Source organism: Plecotus auritus, assembly GCF_963455305.1.
Source record: "Plecotus auritus genome assembly, chromosome: 5".
Classification (NCBI taxonomy): domain Eukaryota; kingdom Metazoa; phylum Chordata; class Mammalia; order Chiroptera; family Vespertilionidae; genus Plecotus; species Plecotus auritus.
The window spans coordinates 60,751,194-60,774,414 of NC_137776.1; the positions used below are offsets into that span (position 1 = coordinate 60,751,194).

The 23,221-nt window shown below is 41.5% G+C and overlaps 1 protein-coding gene across 3 annotated transcripts in view; it reads left to right on the forward strand.

Annotated features, from left to right (window-relative positions):
* The window catches only part of ACVR1 (activin A receptor type 1), a 131,860-nt gene extending 117,594 nt beyond the window's left edge, over positions 1-14,266 (forward strand). For all 3 annotated transcript variants that reach the window (XM_080671270.1, XM_080671269.1, XM_080671271.1), the window contains 3 exons: positions 13-210; positions 12,143-12,273; positions 13,042-14,266. In XM_080671270.1, the coding sequence (XP_080527396.1) occupies positions 13-210; positions 12,143-12,273; positions 13,042-13,176 (464 nt within the window). In that variant the 3' untranslated portion in view covers positions 13,177-14,266. The remainder of the gene's footprint in view (positions 1-12; positions 211-12,142; positions 12,274-13,041) is intronic.
* The last annotated feature ends 8,955 nt before the right edge of the window (positions 14,267-23,221 follow it).

Genomic DNA, 23,221 nt, shown 5'->3' on the forward strand with positions numbered 1-23,221 from the left:
TCTTCCTTTCAGGCCTGGCAGTCATGCATTCCCAGAGCACCAATCAGTTGGATGTGGGGAACAACCCACGTGTAGGCACCAAGCGCTACATGGCCCCTGAAGTCCTGGATGAAACCATCCAGGTGGACTGCTTTGATTCTTACAAGAGAGTCGATATTTGGGCTTTTGGACTTGTCTTGTGGGAAGTGGCCAGGCGGATGGTGAGCAACGGTAGGTATCTGATCTAATGTAATGTTGTCCACTTTCAAGCCCTGTTGATTCTACTGCCCCTTAAAAGGGCAAAAGGGATATTTAAGTCCACATGGTTCCTTGTCATGCGACTGGCATTTATATTTAACTGGTAGGTGGAATGTAATAGCATTGTATTTTAACTGCACAAGAGGAAATCATTGTTTTCTGGAAGAGACTAGTCATTCCTTGTTTTTTTTTTTTTCCTTTATTTCCTTCCTTCCTTCTTTCCTTCCTTCCTTCCTTCCTTCCTTCCTTCCTTCCTTCCTTCCTTCCTTCCTTCCTTCCTTCCTCCTTCTTTCTATCTGCCTTTCTTTCCACTTTCCCTTCTTCTTTGCTCTTCTCACAAGTGAAGTTTAATGTGAAGAGGGTGCACAAGTAAATATAAGGGTGGATGAATTCTGCTATTTTAGGTATTTTTACTTGAGTTTAGATTATTGAGAAAAGGCTCAGGTGATGCACTCGGAATTCACTCCTTTGTAAGAAGCAGACTGTATAAGTGAAGTTCATCTTCAGGAAGCCCTGAATGGGTGGTTATGCTGGTACTCTTGTAAGTTAAGTTTTATGAAATGGTGTCGCCTTGGCAGTTAGGGAAGCATATGTCCATCATTTTTACCTGCGTCCCCTACAATAAACTCTCACTCTTGTCTTTCATGTATCCAGATCAACCACAAATATAGTGTTGAACTTAACTTCAAGTACATTGTATTCTGAAAGCACTAAGTATACTCTTTCAAATTGCACATGCCCCATCTACCCACAAAGTGGTTATTATAGCAGAATCCTTTATGTCGACTAAATCAACCACTTCACAACTTGAAATACCTTTCACAACTGGAAATCTTATTTCACTGAGGATGTATCTGAAATTGTTCTAGGAAAACAGAAGACAGTGCCATATATTTAGATTAATATTCCTTTCCAAAAGATACTTCACCCTCCTGTGACCTGTTGGAATCTTGGATTTGAAGTATGAAAGAAATAAGTCTATAACATCTGTGCTCCATCCCACCTTCCACTATTATTTTCTTGCAAGGATCGAGATTTTGGGGGCAATCGTAATTTTCACGAACACACAGCCAGAGAATGGGAGGTTCTGGGAGGGAAGTGGATCTGGGTAACTTAATGTAGTTTTAGTGTGCAGTAATTAACATAGGCATGTCTTCATGATAGCTTTTTTTCCCCTAGCAGCAGAGTATTTGCTTTTAACAAACTCTCTAAGGATATCAAAGCTAATGTTTCAGATCAAGCATAAACACACATGCATTGTAACCTGACACTTCTTTTAAAGTACTTCAAAAAAAATAGGATCTTGAACATTTTCTTGGTAATTATTTCTCAATCCTTGGGATCGCTGACTTGCATTTTGTGCCATTCGAGCGCCTGGAGAATTGTTTGCAACAGAGAGACTGTATTGCTGATTTATAATGTTCTGAACTTTGTCTGAAATTGCACATCAACTTTATTTATCCTCCCCCTCTTGAGCTCCTTCGAACTGAAAATCGAATTCTAATTAGTTTCTCTTAACAGACATTTTAGAGAAGGATCGGTGTCATAATAAACCATGTGATAGGGAACTTGCCCCAACTAAGAGAGAGCTAATATTCCAGGGCCAGGATGGGGGCAGTCCAGCTGGGGCGGGGAGGGGTGCTGGAGCGGTGCCAGGCCAGCCTGTGAGCTGGAAGCCTGGTGCGGCAGAAACATGGGATTAGGGCTATGTAAGAACTTATGTTGCAAACTAGGTCCCTGTGTCACAGGCATAGGCCCAAATGGCTTTTAAGATCAACTGCGATTAATGTTTGGTGTGAAGTTAACATCATCAGTTTAAAGTGTAGCTCGACAAATGGTGGTTTGCTTGATCTGTCCCATGTTTAACATTACTTCTGGGAAAAAAAGATGAAGAACAGAAAAGAATATTTTGGTTGTTCTTGGATCTCCCCTTTATGTCATTATTTAGGTTTTTTTTCTGGTTGCTAAAATGTTGGGGCTTAAGCTTCTCTTCTATGGTGTGGTTTGATTTTCAGGGGGAGGTAAGGGTATGTCGTGTCTCATTGGAAATCAGCTACTGTCCTTTGACCATGACTAATTTGATATTTTCCTTCCTTTTGCTCTAGTCCCTCTTCTCCATAAATATTCATGTGCTCACATGCACACCACACATACATGCACATACAGAGAAATGTTTAAACTGAAACTTGAGAGTCTTCCATGCTTTTAACAAACCTATTTTGTTAATATTAACATCTTAGTTATTACTACCAAAATAGAAAGAAATGAGTAGAGTAGAAAATAAACAAGAAAAAAAAATTGCCCTTGTATTAAAAAATTCATGTTTCTTTTCACTTCTTTATGCATATATTTTTGACATAGTTGTAATCATAGTCTAGATACAATTCGGTATTATCTTTTTCATTTATATGTGTGTTTTAATGTTGTTAAATAGCCTGTTTTTATTTTAAATGGTCACATGATATTTTTTGAACCATTTTCATATTGTTAGGCATCCTGTCTCCTCCATTTGGGGCCTGTAGTAGACTGTTCATATAACTTTTCATTTGGGGAATTAATACTTAATCTGAAAAAAAGTAGCCTTAATAGGTTAAAGACTATGGATGTTTTTATATATTGCCAAATTGCTTTCCATAAGAGTTGTACTAATTCACAATATCCCACTCACCCCAGGGTGTGATGTACGTATTTTGCTTTCTTACTAGCTTTAGGAACTGTCATTAAAAGTATATATTTTCAAAATTATTGCATATAAAATACACCTCATTTAAATATATGAATATCTTATCTTCAGAAGGTCATTATAATTATGTGTCCTTTGAGCTCCTGAGTCTGTTGTAAAAACTGATGACCAGATAGTGCTCCTGGAGCACTGTGATCCTCAAGTGGACCATGAATATAAAACTACATTGCATTTTGTAATTTTATTGGGATTTTACATTTATTTGCTACACCTAATAAACCTCATGCTGTTTCTGTACAGGAAATGAGAGTTCAGTCCATCTCACATCTGCAAATTGCTCAATAGTATTGTTTGGATTTTACTTTTCGTGTTTAGTTTGACACTGAATTTGGAATTGGTAGGCAGGAAAACAGTTTTCTCACCTTTACCGTGTGAATATTTTATATGAATTTAAGGCAGGGTTTGCTTGGATCAGTGGTTCTTAAACTGGAGTGTACATCAGAATCACCTAGAAACACAGAGGACTGGCCCACTCCAGCGTTCCTGACTTAGCGGGTCTAGGCTCGGTCGGAGAATTTCCCTTTCGAACAGGGCCCCAGGGTATGCCGATGCTGCTGGATCAGGGACTGTACTCTTGAGATCTCGTGTTAAAATGGAATACAGTAAATCAGTTTCCCCAGGCCAGGAAATTGTAGACTGCCCCAGGATGCCATCGGACCCTGTTCCAGCAGCATGTCCGTGCCTTGTCCTGATATTTTAGGTGAAACTTGCGTTCCCTCTCAAGCTTCTAAGGGGTTTTATTTCTCCCTTCAGAGTCTTAGTCTTAGCTTTCCTTTTTAGATTTTTGCTACATCTCTGGCGGTATTCTTCTTTTCCCCTGTTTATAGTCCTGCAGATACATTTGTTTCTGGTTGCCTGAGTTCAGTGCAGTGTGAGGAAAGGACTTTATGTAGGGATTCAGTAGATACATGGGGACGTTGTAACTGGATTAGTGCCTTTTAGCTGTGGTCTGATCAGAAACGTCTTCCAAGCGTCCCTCGGCATGTGCCCTCTTGAGTTTAGGAGTCCTTCCTCTGGAGCTTCAGCCTTCGTGGCAGACCTTGTATACAGAAACTCCATAGTTCTGTTGCTCTGATACTGCAGTCGCCTGCTCATGGATTTAAAATCTAATTACAATCATCTTTACTGTCCAGCACACCTTTGCCTACAGCAGTGGTCGGCAAACTGCGGCTCGCGAGCCACATGCGGCTCTTTGGCCCCTTGAGTGTGGCTCTTCCACAAAATACCATGGCCTGGGCTAGTCTATTTTGAAGAAGTGGCGTTAGAAGAAGTTTAAGTTTAAAAAAATTCGCTCTCAAAAGAAATTTCAATCGTTGTACTGTTGATATTTGGCCCTGTTGACTAATGAGTTTGCCAACCACTGGCCTACAGCATCTCCTTAGCACACAGTCTACTGTATGTTTTCACACAAAGTTTCATTGTGATTTAAATGACATATAAATTTGTCTTTTCTGTGACAGATGCACCTCACTATTATCAATAACCCAGTGATTCTTCAAAGGACCCAGAGGAAATCCAGTGCTAGGGTTCCCATCAGAATGTACAGTGGGATTTTTGAAAAGGCAGTGTGCCTAGGTACAGGCACACACTTTTACAAAACAGGGCCTATCTGTTCCTTTCTCGTGTTTGGTTGCCACACACACTGTGGTGTGTTTCTGTCTCTCCTTGCTGTGTTTCCCCTCAGGGCCAAAGCCCGCACATGGACACCTCTGAGGGGGCACCCTCTGTACCATTATGCAGATTCTCCCGGGCCCACCAGAGGCAGAGAAATGCAGTCATTAACTGGCTCTGAAATCATACTCTCTGATTTGATAACTAACATAAGTTTCATCATCCAAAAAATATTGATAACAATAGTATCCACTTTAATGAGTTCTCATGATTAAATGAGATAACCCATGTAAAGCACCCAGTGCGTGTCTGGCATATGGTAAGTGCTCCGCGGGCATCATTACTGTTCCACTGGGAACAAGTGAGTGACGGAGGTCACACGTGTGCTGGCAGAGCTCAGTTGCCCTTTCCCCACCTTTCCTTGAGCTAATCCTTCTGATACTACATTTGTTTCTCTCAGTGCCCACAGTGGGGCTGTGTGGACACACTCTTATTGCACTGTTACTGGCTTTATTTTGTGATGGAATCCATTGTTACAATGAGTCAAAAAATATTTGTGTATCATAGAAAAAAATTTTGCTTGGCTAAACTGTATGGGTGGGGACTAGAAAATACTTATTAATAAGCTTATGTTTGGCAATTTAGAAATCCTCAAAGCTTTGAAACCCCAAAACTTTTTATAACTTACTAGAGGCCCGGTGCACGAAATTCGTATACAGGAGTGGGGGGGTGTGTCCCTCAGCCCAGCCTGCACCCTCTCCAATCTGGGACCCCTCAAGAGATATTGGTTGGTAAAGATATATTTGCCCCAAAAAAGAGAAAACTTTCCATTAGACATACGCCCAGGAACAAATGAACATATAATCAATATTCATTCGTTTAGGATCGGGCCTAAACAGGCAGTCGGACATCCCTCTCACAATCCAGGACTGCTGGCTCCCAACTGCTCGCCTGCCTGCCTTCCTGATTGCCCCTAACTGCTTCTGTCTGCCAGCCTGATCACCCCCTAACCACTCCCCGGCCAGCCTGATTGATGTCTAACTGCTCCCCTGCCAGCCTGTTTGCCCCTAACTGCCCTCCCCTGCAGGCCTGGTCACCCATAACTGCCCTCCTCTGCAGGCCTGGTCCCTCCCAACTGCTCTCCCCTGCAGGCCTGGGTCCCCCCCAACTGCCCTTCCCTGCAGGCCCGGTCGCCCCCAACTTCCCTCCCTTGCAGGCCTGGTCCCTCCCAACTGCCCTTCCCTGCTGGCCATCTTGTGGTGGCCATCTTGTGTCCACATGGGGGCAGCTATCTTGTGTGTTGGAGTGATGGTCAATTTGCATATTACTCATTTATTAGGTAGGATAGAGGCCTGGTGCACGGGTGGGGGCCAGCTGGTTTGCCCTGAAGGGTGTCCCAGATCAGGGTTGGGGTTCCCTTGGGGCGTGGGGCAGCCTGGGCGAGGGGCCTGTGGTGGTTTGCAGGCCGGCTACGCCCCCCCGGTGACCCAAGTGGAGGCCCTGGTATCTGGGATTTATTTATCTTCTATAATTGAAACTTAGTAGCCTTGTGTGGAGCCAAGCCTCCTGCTTGCTCCGTGGCCGCAGCCATTTTTGTTAGGATTTATTTATCTTCTATAATTGAAACTTTGTAGCCTTGAGTGGAGGCCTAGGCCAGCCAGGGTGTGCGGAAAGCTTGGCTTTCTCCATTGCTAGGGAAACCCAAGCCTCCTGCTTGCTCCATGGCTGCAGCCATCTTGGTTGGGTTAATTTGCATACTCACTCCTGATTGGCTGGTGGGTGTGGCTTGTGGGTGTAGCAGAGTGATGGTTAATTTGCATATTACTCTTTTATTAGATAGGATTTGGCAGAACACATGAGATGAACTCATATAGGAGTCAGACTTGACCTGAATTGACATGTGTCCATCTGTAGCCTTTATTTCATTTAGTGTGACTCTTCATATATTTCACTGCAGGAATGTGTTTGGCAGTGGGGTATTCCTCTGACTCTGCTAGGGTATCACATAAAGATAGTGTGTACCTCTTACTACCATTGTAAAATGTAAAAAGCTCCAAATTCTGAAAGCATATCTAGCCTCAAGGGTTTGGATAGTGGACATATAATCAATATTCATTTAACTAATATCTTTTTAGTGTCTATAATATGCTTGGTAGAGTGTTACGCTCTGGGAAGCAGTTGAGCAATAAAAAGAAAAAAAAACAAGAAATATCCAGTTTAAAGGTACACACATTTTAGTTGAACACATTATTATAAATTAATAGTATAAGCCACTGTGGTTGAGGTACACAAGGAGATGACCTAGTGCAGGGTGGACACTGAACTTGGCCAGAGGCCTGGAGTATTGGCAGCAAAGTGGGAGGGTCTCTGAAGACAGAAGCATGAACTGAGTCACAAATGAGATGAGTAGTAGGACCTACTCAGGTGGACCAGCTTGGGAGCATGTGCAGGTGGAAATGAGAAATAACATCAGACAATGATGACGATTGGTATCCCAGGCAAAAGGAAGAGCTGTGGGGAGTCATAAAGGTGTCCTATTGATGCAAGTGTAAGTAATTCCTGTGGCTGATGCCCAGGTACATGAAGGAAGGCAGTGGTGTGGAATGGTTGTTACTGGGCAATGAGCACCAACCTTCCCCTGGGCAACACTGATGGCATACACGTAGAGGAGGGACACAATGAGCTTTCCCCTTAGTTTTCTCCTAAAGATACATTCCTGGGGGCAGAGGCATATAGTGGAGGGGAGGACTTGAAGCAGAAGAGACCTGTAGGTCCCGATGCAGCTGTCAAGGGGGTAGGAGATGGGGGCCCTGGGGAGGGTCTCCAGCCTTGGGGAGGGTCACCAGGAAAGCCTTGTTTCTGGATACTAGCATTTTGGAAAGACCTCTCTGGCATGTTGTGCTTTTTGAAGTACTATGGACTTTCTTGTTTATCTGAACATCAGCTTCGAGATTTGTACTTTAGAAGTGTTGGAACTGAGTCATGGCAGTAAGGGTTTACCCAGAGCCAAGCAGCAAATTAATAGTAGGGATATTGGTTGGTAAAGATATATTTGCCCCAGAAAAGAGAAAACTTTCCATTAGACATACGCCCAGGAACAAATGATTGTATAATTGAGATGCACAAGCCAAAGGTTGTGGGGGAGTAGGTAATGAATAATGCCTCTGATTTCTTTCATGTGGCCCTTTGAGTCACACCAACAGCTTGAGATGGGAAAGCAAGTCTTGGCTCAGCTCCCCCTTCCTTGACCCCCACATAAGAGCTCCTCTTCTCTGCATTCCTGTGTCTTTTTGTTGTTTGTACCACACATTTGGCACTTGAGGTGCTTTGTATTTTTAGTCACTTTTCCAGAATTCATGCTGGCTCACAATTTGGCAGTTTGTTCATGGGGTGGTGTCTTTAAAGGACATCAAGTTCACTTTTTTTTTTTTTGCCTGGCTACCAGATTGTTTGTCACTTTCTGGCAGAAACAAGGAACAGTTGTACCTGACTTCCTATCTTAACAACACAAATCATTTCACAGTCTGGCCTTGACCTGTTCTCTCTCATTCTCTTTTTATTTTATAAGCATGATTTTAAAAATGTTTTTATTGATTTCAGGGAGAGGAAAAGAGAGGTAGAGAGAGATACAAACATCAGTGATGAGAATCACTGATCAGCTGCCTCCTGCACGCTAGCGATCCAGCCGGCAACCCTGGCATGTGCCCTAACCAGGAATTGAACCGTGACCTCCTGGTTCGTGGGTGGATGCTCAATCACTGAGCCACACCGGTGGAGCTTGGCCTGTTCTCTTCACTACCCATGTGCACCCGATTTCAGCCACAGAGACTTCTTTCCATCTCTCCGGCTCTGAGGATGAGTGTCGTTTGTAACTCCTTATCTTTGCCCCACTCCCCCTGACCCCCACACCTGGAGTGCCCCTTTTCCTTGGTGTTTTCTCTTCCTCATCCTTTTGTGAAAACTCATTATTATGTCTGCCCATGCCCTAGCTTCTGGAAAGGTTACTTATACTTCGGTGACACCCAATTATCTGGTTCTTAATAAACCACACAGGTGTTTTCTTCTCTGAGTACCATGTCCCTGCCCCTTCTCCCTGCCCCTACCTCTAATGCTAGTTTGATTTATTTATTTTCTCATCTCCCTTTTTTCTTTTCCTGCTACTCATCACCCACATCGCATCTTTTTCATTTTTGTATCCCTAGGGCAGTGGTCAGCAAACTCATTAGTCAACAGAGCCAAATATCAACAGTACAACGATGGAAATTTCTTTTGAGAGCCAAATTTTTTAAACTTAAACTTCTTCTAATGCCACTTCTTCAAAATAGACTCGCCCAGGCCGTGGTATTTTGTGGAAGAGCCACACTCAAGGGGCCAAAGAACCGCATGTGGCTCGCGAGCCACAGTTTGCCGACCACTGCCCTAGGGCCAAACAAAACCTCTGGTGCACACAGTTTAATGGATCAGAATGGTATGAGTAGTTAGGAACCAACAAGTAAAAATATAGTGATGGTTTCTAATCTATCTTTGCCTCTTAAGATATAAAGTAAGTAGTGAAGTGAAAAAAAATTCAGACTTTAAAAAACAACACCACAAAGAGTAGGGCTTGTCCTCCTCCTCACTAGACATTGAGTTCCCTGAAAACCAAGAGCATGTCTTACACTTTTATCACCCTCGCTATTTAACGTGGTGTTCCACACTTAGTAGGTACAGAATGTACTTTATAGTGCTTGAAATAATTGCTTTCCTTCACCAGAGGGAGTTTCACATGGCGGCCAGAGTTTAATCCCAGGTGTATTTTATTCCAGAGAAGCATGACCAGTGTCAGATGGAAACAATCAACAATTGACCGATATTTGAAGAAAGAGGCGGGACTAAGTCCCAGGCATAATCAATTAGATGGTCTTTCTTTTTAAACTTGATTTCTTTTGTTAAAACATGGGGGCTTTTAATAAAGTTAAAATATGGTAAATATAAACATAAGGGGAAATCTCAGCTTTATAAAGTAAAATTCATTGTTAGGTATCACTTTTAAAAATCTTGCCATGCTTTTTTCTTTTGCATTTAAATAGTAGGAAAATCCAACTGGTGTTACTGTTCGCAATCACATAACCCTTTCCAAACTAGTCAGGCAAATTAACCCAAATAGCTGGCTGTTATGCTAGATTTTTAAAAAGAATTAAACCAGGTTATTAAATATTTTCTCTTTTAGAAAAATTGAGAGATGGGCAAGGGTATATCTCTTACGTTTCCTATAAATTAACGTGGTCCTTGAAAAGTTATAAATTATCTTGCAGGCCCATCTACAGGGGTATTTTATGGGGTGTCTGTGAGTAATGAAAAGAATTCAACTATTTTTGTTTGAATGCTTCCTGGGATCCTTACAAGAGAAGTAGGTAGGGCCTTAGAGGTGAGCTGGTTCCAGTCCTCTTCTCCAAGCAGGGGTTTATGCCTAATATGAGCTCTTTGTGATTTACCAGGAAAGGTTTTTAATCCATGGACTGAAATTTTACAGTGCAGTTATGCAGTGTGGAAAAGTTAATTAGAAAATAGTATCAACTAGAAATTTATTTTTACATAATTAGAATACATTCCGTTTTTCAAATAAACTCAGTTGGATTTGTGAAGTTTAAGGCAAAAATCTAGTATTTCTTTAACAGAGGCTCTTTATCGTATCTAATATTTCATGTAAACAATTTGTATTCATATGGGATTTATAAGAATGGATTCTCTTAAGTAGTTTAATTTCTTTGATATATGAAAAGGGAATTGAAGCTATTCAGGTGGCTTGTAGGAACTAGAAAAACTCAATCATAACTTTCTTCACAGCCTCTTCCTGTCTCCCCCAACAACCTGTTCAGTATGTAGGAATAGAAGAAAGTTACATAGAGGAAGGGAAAAGGGCAGAAAATCAAGCAATCCACTGTCCTCATGGTTGAAACCTTTGATGATAGAAGGATTTTCTTCCTTTTATTTGTATAAGGGGAAGAATCAGTCTTCTAATTCCAAATGAAGTTTTTAAAATTAAACAAATAGTTGACATACAATATTGTATTAGTATCAGGTGCACAACTTAGTGATAGATACATTTATATACATTACTACTTGTCCACCACGATCTGTCTAGTAACCATCTGTCACTGTACAAAGTGATGATATTACTGTCTGTATTCCCTGTGCTGCACATTGCTATAACCCTGTGACTCGTTTATTTTATAACTGGAAGTTTGTACCTCTTTGCCCCTTCACCTTTTTCACCCATCCACCCACCTACCTTTCCTCTGGTACCATCAGATTGTTCTCTGTATCTCTGAGTCTTTCTGTTTTGTCTTCTGGAGTCCACTTATAATTGAAATCATATGGTATTTGTCTTTCTCTATCTGGCTTATTTATTTAGCACAATACCCTGTAGGTCCATCCATGTTGTTGCAAATGATAAGGTACCTTTTTAATCGCTGCTTTATTGCTGTGCCCAGAGCAGGTGAATCTGCCATGTTGGCCCCTCAGTGACATCTCTTCCTACTGCAGATCACCTCGCTGGTAGCGTTCCCACGGTGACCACGTCTCCGTCTCTCCTACTCTTTGTGGTTCCTCTCTCGTTTGTTGTGCAGAAGCTGTTTAATCAGCCCTCAGTTGTTGTTCTTTAGGAGGAATTGCTCTAAATGTAGGTATATGTTTGGTGTGTCCCTTGGATGAGGTGAATTTGGGGTCTTCCTATGCAATTGTCTTGGATCCCCTATCCCCAAATGATAAAGTAAAAAATTTTTCTATTTGTGGAATTACTCTTTATTCTGAAAAATAAGCAGTTGGTGTAATTTTGCTGAAATTAACCACTTTCATATTTGCGAATAAGGGAAGAGTTTATCCTTTTCAGTTATTCTTGTTTTTCTCAAATGACTACCCTTCTCTACATTTTGTGCTCCAATCTGAGAGTAAATAATTGAGCCATCAGTGAGCTATATTTGGCAGTTAGCATGTACTCAGTCCACGTACAATGAATGAATAAGGAAATTTATAATTTGTATTAATTACCTGTGTCCTCTCAATAGGAGGAATTATTTTATAGCAAGGACTTTTTTTCCTAATCATACTAAAAAGGTGTATTTTGATAATGTTCTTGGATTATTTGCCTGTAGCTCTAGTTTGTGGATAACTTTTTATTTCTATTATGGTCTGAAACTACTAGATTCATGTCAAAAGATGTCGTGTCTTTTTTTTGATCACCAAAGGAATTTTTGTCTTGGATCTTACAGAGCTGTTTTTATACACTCTCGGAGCATTCTGTTAATTGTAATTACATGAGAAGTAGTCACAGTTTCTTGTAAAAATTATTTTTCCTCCAGTTTCTCTGCAGGACATCTATTTATTGACTTGTTTTCCACTTATTTTAAGACCTACCTATAGCTTTCAGAATCACCTTGAAGTGTGAGAAAGGTGATGAGGAGGATGATCAGTACTTTTCCTGTCACATTATAATGTGACACCATCAATAAAAACCCTTAGGAAACCTCTACTCTCTTGCTAAGCCAACACAATTCTTGTCCATGTGTGCAGGTATTGTGGAAGATTACAAGCCACCATTCTATGATGTGGTTCCCAATGACCCAAGTTTTGAAGATATGAGGAAGGTGGTCTGTGTGGATCAACAGAGGCCAAACATACCCAACAGATGGTTCTCAGACCCGGTAAGAACCACTTTCTTAGTTTTACAGCTGTCCTCAGCTGTTTGCTTGCTCTTGTGTTTCATCTGGTATGGTTCTTAAGTGATCTGCCTCAATTACCTATTGCTTTCTCTCCCTATTTTATGCAGAAGGCCTTAGATCTAGTTAGGTAGGTACAGAAAATTGTCTCTTTCTTGAAAGAGCCATAGCTGATAGATCTTGCTAACAACTGACAGTATTCACAAAAATTTCTATTACTGATTAGCTTCAGAAATTAGGAGTCTCATTACTATACCACTGGTACTAGGACTGGAGTTTCATGTGTAAACCAAGACACTGAGTGATGCTTTTAACTGTTTTGCTTTTTCATCTCTGCATATCAGAAATTGCAAACATAAGTTGTTCAATGCTGAAAGTCCTTATTTCTGCTCTTTAGTAGCAAATCTAAGACATTGAGAAATCACCCTTTCTGCACATTTCAGTTTTAACTCTGGGTTAGTATTGCCATTTGTAGCACCCATAAAACCATCAAGGGATTTAGCCTGACCTATGTAATTGACTTGATAAAGTCATTGGGTAGTCTAGGTGTTCAAAGGACAGATGCCATGAAACCCAAGAGTGGCTTCTTTATTAGTGGCCAAGGCCTCGATTATTGGTTTAAGAAAGATGGCAATGACACCACTTTAACTTCACGAGACCTAGAGCTCTGCAATACAGCTAACACATCTGCCCAGCTTCTCCGTCCCCAAAAAAACCACCTTTCACTGTGGTGTTTGCTCCTTCTCTCTGCAGACATTAACTTCTCTGGCCAAGCTGATGAAAGAATGCTGGTATCAAAATCCGTCCGCAAGACTCACAGCTCTGCGTATCAAAAAGACTTTGACCAAAATTGATAATTCCCTAGACAAATTGAAAACTGACTGTTGACATTTTCATGGTGTCAAGAAGGAAGATTTGACGTCGTCGTCATTGTCCAGCTGGGACCTAATGCTGGCCTGACTGGTTGTCAGACAGAATCCATCTGTCTCCCTCCCCAGATGGCTGCTTCAACAAGGCAGACATCTCACCCAGCCATGTGTTGGGGAGACACCAAAACCACCCTAACCTCGCTCAATGACTGTGAACTGGGCATTTCACAACTGTTCACACCGCAGAGACTGATGTTGGACAGACACTGTTGCAAAGGTAGGGAACTGGAGGAACACAGAGAAATCCTAAGAGAGATCTGGGCATTAAGACAGTGGCTTTGCATACCTTTCACAAGTCTGCTAGACACTCCCCACGGGAAACTCAAGGAGGTGGTGAATTTTTAATCAGCAATATTGCCTGTGCTTCTCTTCTTTATTGCACTAGGAATTCTTTGCATTCCTTACTTGCACTGTTACTCTTAATTTTAAAGACCCAACTTGCCAAAACATTGGCTGCATACTCCATTGGTCTGTCTTTGGATAATAGGAATTCAATTTGGCAAAACAAAATGTAATGTCAGACTTTGCTGCATTTTACACATGTGCTGATGTTTACAATGATGCTGAACATTAGGAATTGTTTATACACAACTTTGCAAATTATTTATTACTTGTGCACATAGCAGTTTTTACAAAACTGCTCTGTGCATATGTTAAAGCTTATTTTTATGTGGTCTTATGATTTTATTACCGAAATGTTTTTAACACTATACTCTGAAATGGACATTTTCTTTTATCCTCAGTTAAATTCACATTTTAAGTGCTTCACATTTGTATGTGTGTAGACTGTAACTTTTTTTCAGTTCATATGCAGAACGTATTTAGCCATTACCCATGTGACACCACTGAATATATTACTGATTTAGAAGCAAAGATTTCAGTAGAATTTTAGTCCTGAACGCTGTGGGGAAAATGCATTTTCTTCGGAATTATCCATTATGTGCATTTAAACTCTGCCAGAAAAAAAAATAACTATTTTGTTTTAATCTACTTTTTGTATTTAGTAGTTATTTGTATAAATGAAATAAAATGTTTTCAAGTCAAGAAGTGAATTATATTCAGTGTATAAAAAAGATCTAGATAATGTAAAACATTTTCTTATGGGAACAATAGAAAATCATCATAAACCGAATTTGCTTTTCAAGTCCAGTAATGAACTTGAGGGGTTCTATGAGGATATTTCCAGCTTGAATTTGGTTATCAGATAATTTGAATTTTGTTTGTTTCTTTTTTTGGCTGTGATTTTTTTTTTTCTTGGTCAAAAAATGACTAATCCACCTTCCTAACAAGATGATTGTGAGTAGAAATGGGAGGGAGGATGTGAAAGCATTTTATTTAGTATGTGGCCATATGCGAGTGGAAAGCAGTCTTACCCATCTCACCATATGCTTGAGGAGAGTCCATTGTTGGCTTTTTTCACTTAACTCTGTTCAACGAGATTGAAAAGATTGGGTTTAGAGTATCCCCAAAGGGAAAGAAGTGTGAAGATTCTGAAAAGTTCACCAGAGGTAAGTTAACTGTACATTTACCTGTATAATAAAACTCTAATATGCAAATTGACCCAGTGGTGGAACGACCGGTCGCTATGACTCGCACTGACCACCAGGGGGCAGATGCTCAATGCAGGAGCTGGCCCCTAGTGGTCAGTACGCCTGTGGGAGTGCTGCTCAGCCAGAAGCTAGGCTCATGGTTGGCGAGTGCATCGGTGGTAGTGGGAGCCTCTCCTGCTGGGCGGTAAGAAGCGAGGGGTCCTGGACTGCGAGAGCCCCGGACTGCAAGAGGGATGTCTGACTGCCAGCTTAGGCCCGATCCCCGGCAGGCGGACATCCTCCAAGGTGTTCCGGACTGTGAGAAGGTGCAGGACAGGCTAAGGGACCCTCCATCCCCCAGTGCGCTTATATTGTGCATCGGGCCTCTAATGTATTTAAAAAATTGTGGTAAAATACAGATATAACATTTATCATCTTAATCATTTAGATGTACAGCTTGAGGGTTGTGCTGCCGTCTCACTATTCATCCCCAGAACTCTTCATCTTGCAAAACTAAAACTGTACTGATTAAACAATAGGTCCCTGTCCTCAGTCTCTGGCAACTCTCAATCTATTTTCTGTCTCTATGAGTTTACTCTAAATACTTCATTTGAGTGGAATCATACAGTATTTGTCCCTTCATGGGAGACTAGCTTTTTCACTTAGCATAATGTCTTCAAGGTTCATTCTAATTGTAGCATATATTAGAATTTACTTCCTTTTTATGGCTGATAATATTCCATTTGTATGTATATACAACATTTTGTTTATCCATTCATCTGTTGATGGGCAGTTGGGTTTCTTCCACTTTTTTAGCTATTGTGAATAATGCTGCCATGAACATTGGGTATATAAATATTTCTTTGAGTTCTTGCTGTCAATTCTTTTGGCTGTATACCCAAAAGTAGGATGAAGTCGCATTCGCATTTAACTTTCATTGAAATATTACATATGTAAGAGTATACATATATAGAAGTGTACAGCTTGATGCATTTTTATCAATTTTATAAATTGGTTGCACCCAGATCAAGCAGCAGAACATTAGCTTCTCTATAGAGTGTCAGCCTCATGACAGCATGAGTCATTCCTTGTTTCTCTCCTTTTTGATTTATAAGTAACTGGACATCCATTACAGAACAAAAGTGCCTCTACACATTACACCAGGACTCCTGGCAACTTTTACCCACCCATGCACCTGAATATGGATCCAAAGGATTTGGTGAGCCTAGCCAACACCCACGTGCCATGATTGGGAAAAGGGGAACCTGGAGAATGCCAAACTAAGCAGACACTCGGGCGAGAGAAATTTTGTAGATATCTACCAACCTGGCAGGAGAGTCCGGCATGCCATAGGAGGGAAATGGAAATTAGCCTGGAGGTGGGGGAGCTCACTGAGGTGCGCCCCCCCCCCAAGGACACATTGCAAAGCACAGCATCCACCTCTCTGCCATAGGAGGTGGAGAGTGAAAGTAGCGAGTGACAGACTGCTGGGCTGCATGGGTTGCAGCTGGAGGGACCTGTTTCTAGCAATACCTAAATTACTGAGGAGGGCTCTCGGGGCAGGGAGTAGGTGGGGGGCAGGTGAAGGGAGATTTGGGACTTCAGCAGGAGGTCCACCCACAGACTTCTGGGACTACCCAACTCATGGATCATTCTGTTGGGCTATGGGTACCCCCAAGCCTCAGAAGCAAAGTCTACACCTCCCCACATGCTGCTGCCAGCTCTCTTTGTGCCCTGTCAGAGGAGGGAAGCCCTGAGAGCCTGCTCAGGTAAGAGAAACCAAAACCTTGCGTTATAGCACCACCTTCTGGAATACAAAACGGTTTTTAATTGCCAACCTGTTGAACTATAACAGCCAAAGTAAACAAGTCCTTCACTAAGGAAAATGCATGCTGCTTCAAATGTGAACGCAGAAGTGCATTTCCTCTAACACTATGAAAACTATCAAAGCATGACTTTTGGTCTAGGTGGCAGGGTAGGTAAACATTGTGCTCGCCTCTTCCCACAACCACATCGAAATCACAGCTACATTATAGAACAGCTACCATTGAGAACCACATGAAGACAAGCTGAACAGAAGTCCTATAACTAAGGATATAAAGAAGCCACATCCAGATTGGTAGGGGAGCAGATGCAGAATGGGCAGGTCTCACACCAAGAGGGTGGCAATTAAGAATCTGGAGGGATATCTTGGCTACAGAGGTCTCCCCTGAGGACTGAGGGGTCCCAGCCCCAGGCTGGAACACCAGTGCCAGGAAGAGGAGTCCTCATAACATTTGGATGGGAAAACCAGTGGGGATTGCGTCTGGGAGACAGAGGGCTGCTGGACACCTAGGGATCCTCTTGAGGGCCCATTCATGGACTCGCACATGAACTCACTCCCTCTGGGCTCCAGCACAGGAGCAACACCTCAGAAGATACCAGGGACGAATGGGAACTGACAAGGGCTACAAGACAAGGGATGGGGGGACAGAGGTCAAGGCAGCTCTCTGGGATGGAAGTGCTGGCAGGCGCCATTGTTCCCTTGTTGAATGCTCCTTCCACTCACCCTGCAGGCCCAGCTGGTGCCAAATCTGAGCTCTTCATTAATCTGGCTAACAACTTTCTCACCCAGTGATTCTCTGAGATCCCATCCCGCCCAACTTGTGCACCTGGCCCAAACCTCATCTGGTAGCAGCTCCACAAAAGCTGCCTGCCTTGCTTCATGCTGTGGACTATCTCAAAATATCTCAAAGGCCCACAAACCCCAAACAAGCAGTGGCTGGCCTCAGTGTCCCCTGTGCCTCTTTCTAAGTGGCCCCAACCCTGGCACAAGTGGCGACCCATCTTAACTTCCATCGTAACTCCCACCAGTTGGCCACAGGTTGGCATGAACAGCAGCCAACCTTGACTTGGGACGTAGCTTCAAATAACTGGCCAAAGCCCGGCACAGTCGCAGCCGGCCTCGGCTCACGTTGTGGTGCCTACCACAGGGTCCCAAGCCTAGCACTAGTCGCAGCCGGCCTTGGTTTGCAGCATAGCCTCTCCTTAGTGCCTCCAAGCCCAGCATAAGCAGCAATACCCCACATATCACTTTGTATCTACTACCAGGTAGCCCCAAACTAGTTAAAAGCTGTGGCTGATCTTGACCTGCTCTGGAGCCCCTCCAAAGAGGCTCCAGAACCAACACACCTAGTGGGTAGCCTTATACCAAATAAGAGCACCACTCAACAAACCACAAATGACACACTTGAGGGTAGACTAGGTTGGCACCAGAGAGCTCTTCTGCTGTAGTCACAGCAAGTTCTCACAGCCAGTCAGCCCACGGGTCAGTCCACCTAACCCCACACAAAGGACACCTCCTGAGCCTGGCTCAGGTGACATGGGAGGCTGCACCACTGGGCCCCACGGAACACCTACTACCTCAGATCACTAAGACAAGACTGGGAAATATAGTAGATCTGCCTAATACATAGAAACAACACACACAGGGATTCAGCCAAAACAAGGAGATAAACATGTCCCAAATGAAAGAACATGACAATGCTCCAGGAAAAGAAGTAAATGAAATGCAGAGAAGCAGTCAACCAGATACAGAGTTCAAAACCCTGGTTTTAAGGATACTCATGTACTTAGGAGAAGAAGAGAGGAACTCCCTGAGAACTTCAAAAAAGACAAAACAAAAAACAACTGGTCAGAAATGCAGAACAATAACTGGAATGAAGAATCCATTAGAGGGAATGAATAGCATATTAGATGAAGCAGAGGATCGAATTAGCAATGTGAAAGACAAAGTAGTTGAAAATACACTATCGGAAAGTAAAATAATAATAATAATAATAATAATAATAATAGTCTGGGATAACACCAGGTGTAACATTAGCATCATAGGGGTACTAGAAGAAGAAGAAAGAAAGGAATTGAAAACCTATTTAAGAAATAATGACTGAAAACTCCCCTAATTTGGTGAAGGAAATAGACATACAAGTCCTGGAATTGCAGAGAGTCCCAAACTTTAGTAAAAACGACAATACAGACACAACAGAAATATAAGAAAATGCTATGAGCAATTATATAATTTGTAAGAAGTGGATGAATTTCTAGAAATATACAATCTTCCAAGACTAACTCAGGAAGAAACACAATCTGAACAGACTGATAATTACTAACAAAATTAAATCAGTAATAAAAAATAAACAAAAGTCCTGGACCAGATGGCTTCTCAGGTGAGTTTTACCAAATACTCAAAAAAGAATTAATTAATACCTATCCTCAACCTTTTCCCAAAAACTGATGAGGAGAAAAGACTCCCAAACTCTTTTTATGAGGCCAGCATTACTCTGATACCAAAATCAGACAAAAACACCAAAAAAAGAAAATTGTAGGCCAATATCCCTGATGAACACAGATGCAAAAATCCTCAACAAAAATTAGCAAACAATTCAGCAATACATTAAAAAGATCATACACTGTGAGTAAGTAAGAGTTATTCCTGGGATGCAAAGTTGGTACAATATCCACAAATCAATTACCATGATACATCACATAAACAAAGTGAAGGATAAAAATCATATGATCATATCAATAGATGTGGAAACAGCATTTGACAAAATCCAGCATCCATTTATGATAAAAACTCAGTGAAGTGAGAATAGAGGGAACATACCTCAAAATAATAAAAACCATATATGACAAACCCATAACTAACATACTCAATGGTAAAAATATGTTTTATTCAACATAGTCTACTCTCAGCAATTTTCAAATATGCAATACCACCATGCTATACAATATACCCCCATGATTTATTTTGTAATTGGAAATTTGTACCTTTTGACCCCTTCATCCATTTCACCCACCCTTCATCCCCCACCTCTGGCAACCACCAATCTCTTTTCTGTATCTGTTAGCTCATTTGTATGGTTTTTGTTTTGCGATTTTTTAGGTTCTACGTATAATTGAGATCATATATTTGTCTTTCTCTGACTTATTTCACTTAGCATGATACAGTCAAGGTTCATTCATATTGTTGCAAATGACAGGAATTCCTTCTTGTTTATGGATGAATTATATATATATTACAAAAATCCTCAACAAAAAATTAGCAAACAGACACAAAAATCCTCAGCAGAATATATATATAATCTCACAATTCCTTCATTCATTCATGGATAGGATGGGATGTTCCTTAGGTTGTTTCCATATCTTGACTATTGTGAATAGTGCTAAAATGAAAATGGAGGTACATTTCAAGATTGTGTTTTCATTTTCTTTAGATAAATACCCAGAAGTAAAATTTTGGGGTCATATGGTAGTTGAATCTAAGTTTTTGAAGTGTTTTCACACTTTCCCATAGTGGCTGTACCAATTTATAGCCTCATCAACAGTGCACAAGGGTTCCATTTTCTCTACATCCTCACCAACGCATTATCTTTTTGAAAATAGCCATTCTAACAGGCTATATCTAACAGGATATCTCATAATGGTATTGATTTGCATTCCCCAGATAGTTAGTGATGTTGAGCACCTTTTCATGTACCTATTGGTCATACATATGTCTTCTTTGGAAAAATGTCTATTCAGATCCTCTGCATATTTTTTTAATAGGATTGTTTTTGGCTACTTTATGTATTTTATATATTTACTCTTTATCAGATATATAATATACAAATATTTTCTCTCATTTAGAATGTTGCCTTTTCATTTTGTTGATGGTTTCTTTTGCCATATAGAAGCTTTTTAGTTTGATATACACTGAGTGGCCAGATTATTATGATCTCTGAACGCATAATAATCTGGCCACTCAGTGTGTGTGTGTGTGTGTGTGTGTGTGTGTGTGTGTGTGTATACTAGAGGCCCGGTGCATGAATTCATGCATGGGTGTGGTCCGGCCAGCCTGGCCAGGGGGAGGGGACATGGGTGGTTGGCCAGCCTGCCTGCTGGTCGAACTCCTGGTCGAGGGGACAATTTGCATATTAGCCTTTTATTATACAAGATATATCCTGAGTGGCCAGATTATTATGCGTTCAGAGATCATAATAAACTAGCCACTCAGTGTAGTCCCATTCATTTATTTTTGCTTTTGTTGCCTTTGTTTTTGATGTTGAATCTAAAAAAGCATAGCCAAGACCAATAACAAGGAGCTCACCCTCTATGGTTTCAAGTCTTGCATTCAAGTCTTTAACCCATTTTGAGTTAATTTTTATGTCTGTAATATTTTTGCATGTGCCTGTCCACTTTTCCCCACACCATTTATTAAAGAGACTGTCCTTTCCCCACTGTATATTCTTGGTTCTTTTGTTATAAGTTAGTTGACTATACTGTATATACAAGGGTTATATCTGGGCTATTTTGTCTCAATGCTCTATGCGTCTGGTTTTATGCCAATACCTTTATCTGACATTTCCTCTTAGAAATGTTCTTGAAGAAAATTTGTTTCAAATTCCCTCTTCCCTCATAGCAGAGGGAGTTTGGAAGATGAGCGGGTTGGGCACTGGCAGAGATTGGGGCTGGCAGTAAGTAATCCTATTATATACATAAAGATTTTAAAGGAAACGTGACTGTGCACAGAGACCATGCCACCAGCTTTTAGTATTTCTTGGCCTCTGATGCCAGGTCTGGTAAATAGGCTATTGGCTCCAGAGGGGAAGTTGGCAGCCTCAAAAAAGGGGAGAGGAGTTCATGCCATAGGGCAGCGTGTATTGGAGAAGAGTTGCAGCAATGTTGAGCAAAAGCATTTATATGGAGAAAAATGGCCTTTTGACAGCAGTGGGCTAGGTTCCCAGACAGGCACAGTTGTTTGTCCTAAAGACTCGCTCTGGCCTCTCACTCTGTCTCTCTCGGCCACATGATGGCCCTGCCTCTCCTCTGTGCCCGTCAAAAATGGGACAAGGACAAAGAAGAGGAGACAAAACTTGCTGCCCTCTTTGTTTCTGTAAGTGGTTTGTCTCTTCTTTGCCATAGAGTAAATGTGTTCATATTTAAATGTTCAGGTTCTTACCCAGATCGTAATTTTAGGAGGAAAGATTGTTCATTAGCCTGAGCAGCCCCTTGGGTTGTATGAAAAAGTGATCATATCTATTAAGGAAAAAGATGTCGATATTGGTAAAGGCTGAACAATATACACAGCTGACGCAATTGCCCCACAATGGTGAGTAGTAAGGAATTGTTTCAATTGGCACCACATTTTCTTTGCCCACAGACCTATTCCAGTCTCCAGCTGGGCCACTTTCCCCTTACCTCTAGGCTCAGCCCTGCCAGTCCCAAAGCTCTGGTATCAGTCCAGTTCAAGGCTTCCTGAATTATTCATATACTTTTAATATATGTATTCCTTTTGATAACCGTTTACTGGTGATCTACCAAGAGGCAACCTGGGACCAGTCTAAGAAGCATCAAACAACAGTTGCCATGGTGCGTTCAATGAAGACAGCCATGCAAACATGCGGTGGGCACTCTCTGTATCAGGAGCTCTGCGCAGGGGTTTTCATTGCTGCAGGTCTGTATAATTTCTTCAGTCCGGGTGAAGTCACTAAGCCCTGTATATGTTTCCCGTCATTAAACCTGCCTTGGTCTCCTGTCCCCACACTCCTTCACCTCACCATCACCACCATTATCAGGTTCCTACTTCAGAGCCTTGTCTTAAAAGTTATAAAAGTTGTAAGTTTCGCAACAATAACTAGTATTGTAAGCCATTTAATATGTACCAACACTCTCTAAGGGCTTAACACTAACTCGTCTAATATATCAGCTTGGCAATCTAATGAGAGGACATTATCATCCCCATTTAAAGATGAGGACATTGAGGTGTGGGGAAAGGAGGTCATTTTCATTCCTGCCTTGCAGTGACAGTTTCCTCTAGTTTCTGGAGTTCTGTCCTGAATACAGATTCTGGTGTCTGCGTGTAGACTTGCCGCCGCAATCACTCTGTCGCTGTGTGCCTACAGGGATGCTCATTGCAAACAAGAAGCCATTTTTCACTAAGGCTGCGTGTATCTTGTTGTACTTGGGCTCCTTGTTTCCTGGGCCGTCTCTCTTCTCAAATGTGAGCTATTTGATGACAGGGATCACTGGGAACATACTTGATACGTAATAAATGTTCTTTTTCCTCCTTCTTTCAAATTAGGTGTGCTGTAAGTGATGCTGGATCTTTGTATAGTGCCTGCCTTGCTTGGCAGCTTCGTATAGTGCAGGGCTCTTACTTAAATGCATTAGGCAGGTTGAGGGTAACACAAGAGAGAGTAATGGGGGACTGAGACACATGGGGAAGCATGGGTCCAATCAATGGAGGCAACTATTATTCACTTTCAGCTAATCGCTGCCACACAAGAATGATGACTTGTATAGCGACATTTTCCAGTTTTTCAAGGTAAGTCAGAATACTGAATTGTTATGGAAAGATTTGCTACTTTTTAAAAAATACTGCCAAAATCAAGAAAATCTCTCAGAGGTCCAATTGTCTACATGAGTTCTACATGTTTTTCTTTTGTAAGAAGCTAA